General features: G+C 34.3%; 1 protein-coding gene across 3 annotated transcripts; it reads left to right on the top strand.

Moving 5' to 3' along the window:
* Window positions 1-803: 803 nt before the first annotated feature.
* Window positions 804-6717, top strand: LOC123200812 (putative clathrin assembly protein At5g35200). Of its 3 annotated transcripts, none has more exons than XM_044616198.1 (16): window positions 804-983; window positions 1472-1596; window positions 1680-1749; window positions 1903-2000; window positions 2777-2918; window positions 3002-3102; window positions 3554-3637; window positions 3825-3875; window positions 3980-4045; window positions 4136-4201; window positions 4288-4368; window positions 4474-4551; window positions 5051-5197; window positions 5296-5371; window positions 5660-5775; window positions 5928-6717. In XM_044616198.1, exons 2-16 carry the CDS (start codon window positions 1498-1500, stop codon window positions 6297-6299), a joined length of 1647 nt encoding a protein of 548 aa, XP_044472133.1. In that variant the 5' UTR covers window positions 804-983; window positions 1472-1497; the 3' UTR covers window positions 6300-6717. The 3 variants fall into 3 exon arrangements, with proteins under 3 accessions (XP_044472133.1, XP_044472134.1, XP_044472135.1); XM_044616199.1 differs by having other exon boundaries at window positions 1466-1596; XM_044616200.1 differs by lacking the exon at window positions 804-983 and having other exon boundaries at window positions 1453-1596.

The following is a 6717-nucleotide window of genomic DNA, read 5'->3' as shown; positions in this document are numbered from 1 at the left end:
ACTTTTAAAAATCTAAACACCCACTCATAACCAAATTTCTGTTAAAAATTTTATTTAGGGTTAAGGTAAAACCATCATTTACTAAAAATTTTAAAAAATTAAAGTTTTATCACATTTTCTTCCATGTGTTTAAAAATCTTACAATTTATCCTCAACCCAAAGTTTGAAAAGTGATAAAACCCACCTAAGATTTGTTCCTCTTCCTCCGGTGCTGATTTCTATTTCTCCGACTGTTAGCCGCCCTCGCTTCCCCCTTATCTCTCCCTTGCTTCTTTAACTGACCATCCTCTCTCCTCTCTTATCTCTCCTCTCAGTCTCTCTCCCTTATCTCTTCAACTATCTTCAATTGGAGATGAAAACAAAATTGTCACTCTTTAAACTTTGAGTTGAGAGAAAAATGTAAGATTTTTAAATATAAGAGAGAAAAATGTGATAAAATTTTAATTTTTTTAAGAAAATGATAGTTTTATCCTTAATTTTAATTAAAAATTTTAACAAAAATTTGATTATAAATAAGTGTTTGAGTTTTTAAAAGTTTAAAAAGTAAAAAAGTTAGAGATTTTATAATACTTTACGTGGGAATAAGTCCTTTTGGCCTTTTATTTCTTTTTACGCTATTTAAGTTTTATTAATATATATATATATATATATATATATATATATATATATATATATATATATATATATATATATATTTGAAATGGTACTGATACCGGTGGGGTAATCTAGAAACAAGAAAGAGAAGCACACGTGGAGGAGTGAGAGATAGAAAACCAGCTAAGTGACAGTACAAACTTCTTACAAATCCGTATTCTGACAACGCTCATAGTTACAGAGAAAAATAGATAAATAAATACAATATTTGTCTGAGACGCCGACGACTCAACCAAAGCCAGCCACCCCCTCCTTTCTTATAATTGCTTCGACTTTTCTTTGCTCTTGGACCAGCCGACTCATTTGTTTCCCATCACTCTTGCATCCTGGTATGCCTATCTCTCTGTATTCTTTAATCTCTTTCTAGATTTCTGTTGTTTCTTGTTAGATCTTTTGTGGGTTCTGTTTGTTTGAATTTTCAACTCTTCTTATTTTATGGATTTATATGTGTATATTTTTCACATAAAATGTCTAAGTTTGAAAGTTGTCGAAATTCTGCAAATTTGAGTCCTTGTTGATTGCTTTGTGGTTTGATTTTGAGTTGGATTCTGAATTTCAATGAGATTATGTGGTCAACATGGATTTCAATGTGATTAGATCTTTACATGATGTGATTTGAGCTCGAATTTATGAGCTTTAAGTTGAGAGTTTTAATGAGTTAATTTAGACCTTGATGAGTTATGGAAGATTAAATTTAGCTGTATTGAGTGAATTGAATTGCTTTTTGTTTTGTTTTGTTTTTTTTTTTTTGGTTTTATGGAGAAATTGCAGTGCTAAATATTCAAAATGATATCAACTAATTAATGGGTAGTTGTAGAATTTTGCGATTGAGAGAGAGAGAGAATGTCTGCTGGAGGAACTCAGAAGAGCTTGAGGAAAGCACTGGGAGCCATTAAGGATTCCACGACTGTTTCATTGGCGAAAGTCAATAGTGATTACAAGGTATTGTTAAGTGCATCTAAATCTAGAGGGGGTAGTTTTCGTTGTGGATATCTAATCTTCTTTGGTGGTGATTAATTTTATAGGAATTGGACATTGCTATTGTTAAAGCTACAAATCATGTTGAGCAACCTGCTAAGGAAAAACACATTAGAGGTTGGTTGTTGCATGCTGTCTACCTAACTATTGTATGCAGTTTATGTTTCTTTGACTAGTTGTTGCTCACATGTGGTTTTTATGATTTTTCTTCTTTGCAACTGCTTGTGAAAGAAAGTGTCTTAGGATCTTACACTCTCCTCCTCTGTGCAGCTATTTTTGCTGCTATTTCAGCTACTAGACCCCGAGCTGATGTTGCCTATTGCATCCATGCTCTTGCTAGACGGTTATCAAAGACACATAATTGGGCGGTAAGTGCTGCGCAAGAGAAACATTTGTTGATGGGAATGCTGAATCAATCAAGCTCGTTAAAAAATGTTGAGATGTCATTGAACAATGTTATATATATAACTATTAATATCTCTATAAATACCTAAAGTTTTGAAAAGGTATTGGCGTTATAATTTACAAGAAATTTAAGGTAAAGTTTACAAATATTGATTCTATTTTCATTTTCCTTTATTAGAATTTGTCTATAATCATTATGATGTTCGTCTTGACTATCACTGTGAATAAACACAACTCAAAGGGAAGCTATGTATGTGGTTTTTGTAACATTTTTCATTACTGGGAAATTTTGTACTTGACTAAAAATAACTACTTGAAGAAGCCAAGAAGCTGTTATAACTTTTTTTCAAGTAACAAAATTATGTATGAATAGTTTTTATTGAACTATATTGTTGTGTGACAGTTGCTTCATTGTTGCGTGACAGTTGCTTCATTGTTGCATGCTTTTGAATTTTGTATCCCTTGTCCTGTTATTTTAATTTATCCTGTTTTGAGTAAACGAGTCATTATATTTCAATTAATGGAGTTTCATGTGATAAATTTTGGGCTTTTTATGTACAGTTATAGTTTTGAACATGAAGAATTTTTTATTGGTAATGGATGTGCTCCGTTTTCCTTTCTTAATGTATCTTTTCATGGACAGAATTTCATCCTTTATATTGTAAATACTCAATAATGACTGCTATTGTATGGACCGGAGGATCTGATGTTCTTATAATGTATGTCTATTTGGCCTTAGGTTGCATTGAAAACTTTAATTGTAATTCATCGTGCTTTGAGGGAAGTGGACCCCACATTTCATGAGGAGGTCATCAATTATGGTCGAAGCAGGAGCCATATGCTTAACATGGCTCATTTTAAAGATGATTCCAGCCCAAATGGTACCTTATATCAACTGTAGAGAATTATTATTTTGTTAAAATTTTGAGTTTCTTATTTTAAATATCTGTGATGTGCTGCTCAGCATGGGATTATTCTGCATGGGTGCGCTGTTATGCCTTATTTTTGGAGGAGAGGCTGGAATGTTTTCGTGTGTTGAAGTATGATGTTGAGACAGATCACCCTGTAAGAAGTTCATCTCTTCAATTGGACTTTTTTTTTCCCTCCAATTTGATTTGTTTTGTTATATTTTCTTTGAGGAAGAGTTAATTTGCCATTACTTGAATTTGAATGGACAAGACTACAATGTCAGATGGTTTTGAAATTCAAATGGAAAAATTTTCATGACAAATGATAGGTTTTCCCAAATCAGTTATTTTGTTTATTAATCTATGTTCTGCCATAGAACTATATCATGCCCATATATTGGAGAATAAGTTATGTAGGCCCTTTATATATATATGTTCTGTAGTAGCTCTGTGATTTTGTTAGAAAACTGGTTTCATTGAGGAATTTATGATCAAACCACCTTTGGAGCAGTGCACACATAAACCAAAATAAATAAATAAATAAGTAAAGAGAGAGAGAGAGTAAGAGAGAGAATAACTACTACTCATAAATACCAGTTCTGATGCAGAGAACCAAAGATTTGGACACTGCCGAATTGCTGGAGCACTTGCCCGCTCTGCAGGAGCTTCTGTTTCGAGTTCTTGGTTGTCAGGTAATTCTTTTGGATGATGTCAATACAGTATATTATGTCTTCATATTCCACATAATAGTAGTGCTTGTTAATTGTGGACGAGTTTAACTGCATATCCATTGTGTAGAACTGAAGTTTCGGTACTTTTGTTCCATGTTTCTTCTTGATTTTATATTTAATTGACTGTGTTTGTTCAAAATTTCTACAGCCACAAGGGGCTGCAGTTTATAACTTTGTTATTCAGTTGGCCCTTTCATTGGTATGTGAAGTCTAAACATATTTTCCTGCCCATCATATCAGCTGATGTGACTTAAATTAGAAATTGCATATACTGTTTCTGATTGTTTGCTGTAATACAAACAGGTTGCATCCGAAAGCATTAAAATCTATCAGGCTATAACTGATGGTACTATCAATTTGGTTGACAAGGTAGGGAAAAATATACATATGTTGTTTTTTTTTCAGAAAGAGCTTGGTATCCAATAGATTTTGCATACATGACACCCATAACTGTGACAGTTCTTTGAGATGCAACGCCAAGATGCTCTGAGGGCCTTAGATATATACAAGAGGGCTGGCCAGCAGGTATTGCCTTTTGGTAATATTCTTGCAGTGTACATTGAAGATTCTCTGCCATTTCATGGTTAGGCTTTTAATTTTCTGTTTTTCAGGCTGAGAGACTGTCTGAATTCTATGAAATATGTAGAAATATTGACATTGGACGTGGAGAAAGGTTTATAAGGATTGAGCAGGTTTGAGTTCTCCCCTAATGTTTCTAAAATCATTTTTCTTCAGATGGATTTCATGTTATTCTCTAAAAATCTTTCTCTTGATTAATTTTTGCCTCCATAATGAAGCCTCCTGCTTCATTCCTACAAGCAATGGAAGAATATGTAAGAGAAGCTCCACGGGGTTCAACATTTAGGAAAGATCAGGTACATAAGTGCTGTTTGTGATCATGAATGTATGTATATATGAATCTGTGCAGATAAAGAAGGCCTGAGCATTGGATATCTCAGTCTATCAATTGATGTAATAAAATAGTTTAATAAGGTTAATGAATTCCATCAGAAAAAGCATGAACAAAGTGGTTGTCGATAATACAGAATGGTAGTTAAACGTTTTTATGCTAGTTTATGATATCAAGAGGCGTATTCTAATGCATCAATATGAACATCCTTTAAATTTAATAGACAAATGAAACTACATTTAATATCTGGTATATACTTCTGTTTTCTTTTGATTAATGATCATGAATTTTATATCATCTCCATCATAGATGCCACAATTTGTTATAATTTATAATCTTGCTTTCTTAGTTTAGTATCCAACATTTATTAATCCTTTTTGGTTAACGAGTGTTGAATTGTCCAGACTTTTATTGGAATATTTCTAGTTGAATACATGTGAATTTAATGTCATAATTACTGGTAGGTGGTTGACAATAAAATTTCTGCCCCTAAGGAAGTTTTGGCCATAGAGTACCAAAAAACCCCAGAGGTGGACACAAAGCCACCCTCACCTCCTCCACCAGAACCAGTAAAAGTAGAAGAGCCTGTTGTTGAACCTCCTGATTTATTGGTAAGTGTTAAAGAATAATCTTTTTCTTAGAATTTAGTGGGTCAGCTGAACTCTTCTTTGTTATCTTATGGAACTCTTTTTTCTCTTTTCTTCCAAAGGGTCTGGAAGATCCTGCTCCAGTTGCTTCAGAATTAGATGAGAAGAATGCTCTTGCTTTAGCTATCATTCCAGCTGGTAAGTTAATTTCAGTAACTTTACAATGTCTGGCAGAGACTTAGGGCTTAAAATTTTCTAACTAAGCTGCTCCTGTAGTGAAACCAAATTAAAACACATGAATTGCTTCTGTTCTCACTTCTCACCAATGTATGCGACCACAATTGTCATTGAGAAAAAGCATCAAAATGACAAGAAAATTAATTAAACTAAAATTTTGGAATTGTGTTTTCCCAATCAAATTAAGCTTGCATATTTCAAGCTTGTTTATGACAAAGAAATTGTATTCATGTTTTCATACGTTTATAGATGCTGAGCAAAAACCTTCTGTGGCTCCCAATCATGCAAATGGAACTACAGGCTGGGAATTGGCGCTTGTTACTGCTCCAAGTTCAAACGAAAGCGCCGCTGCTGCTAGCAAATTGGTAGTCTTGCTTTTACCATTTCTCCCTAACATTTCTGTTATTTTGCATTCAATTCTTAACTAAGCCCTTAGGCTGCTATATTTCGCTCTAAACTGTATGTTTATTCTTAGTAATGGCTTACTGATGATTTTCAAACTGAATTGATTTAAAAGGCGGGAGGCCTAGACCTGCTTACACTAGACAGCCTGTATGATGATGCAATGAGAAGAAACAACCAGAATGTAAGCTACAACCCTTGGGAGACACCGGCAATGGCTGGTCCAATGATGCAACAAACAGGACATGATCCCTTTTATGCCTCGGGCATGGTTGCTGCTCCACCTTCAGTGCAGATGGCAGCCATGACAAACCAACAGCAGGCTTTCATGTTGCAGCAGCAGCAGCATCAGCAGATGATGATGATGGGCCAGCAACAACAGCCTTTGAATCCTTTCGCAAACCCATATGGAACCGTAACCAGTGCCCATCCCTATGGCACAGGTATGCCTGTTCAAGCCTACAATCCATATACAGGCCTTATATAGTTAATTTTAGCAAAACAGACATGTTCTATATCAGTACACCTGGTGGAAAATAGGAATGTTGAGTTTGGGATTCAGCCGCAGGTAAGTTTCAGATTATACAATTGTGTACCATATGTTGTGCAGGTGCAGTACTTAGGTAGAATCACATTCTTTCTATAATAACTAGTGAGGGGGAGAGCTCTGTTTGCCAATTATTTATATTGATGAAGATTGGAATAATATTTGTCTAGACCATAGAACTTATTTTCCTATTGACCTGCTTAGAAGCTGTTGATGTTGAAGCAGGAAACCCTTTTCTTTTTTATTACTATTAGCCCCCTCTTGCAGTTCTGGTAAGGTTCTTATACATGATAGAAATGATTTGTAATCTTTGTGACTTTACCACTTTTTTATAAATGAGACGTTCAAATTTGATCTA

Source organism: Mangifera indica, chromosome 17 (genome assembly GCF_011075055.1).
Source record: "Mangifera indica cultivar Alphonso chromosome 17, CATAS_Mindica_2.1, whole genome shotgun sequence".
NCBI classification, from domain to species: domain Eukaryota; kingdom Viridiplantae; phylum Streptophyta; class Magnoliopsida; order Sapindales; family Anacardiaceae; genus Mangifera; species Mangifera indica.
The sequence above is the reverse complement of the archived record's forward strand: the minus strand, read 5'-3'. Positions and strand labels throughout refer to the sequence as shown.

Excerpts from the sequence above, each read along its gene's own strand:
- LOC123200812 (XM_044616198.1), top strand. The coding sequence starts at position 1,498 with ATGTCTGCTGGAGGAACTCAGAAGAGCTTGAGGAAAGCACTGGGAGCC. Across the intron at positions 2,919-3,001 it reads AGATGATTCCAGCCCAAATG|CATGGGATTATTCTGCATGG; the intron begins GTACCTTATATC and ends TGTGCTGCTCAG. Across the intron at positions 5,776-5,927 it reads CCGCTGCTGCTAGCAAATTG|GCGGGAGGCCTAGACCTGCT; the intron begins GTAGTCTTGCTT and ends TTGATTTAAAAG.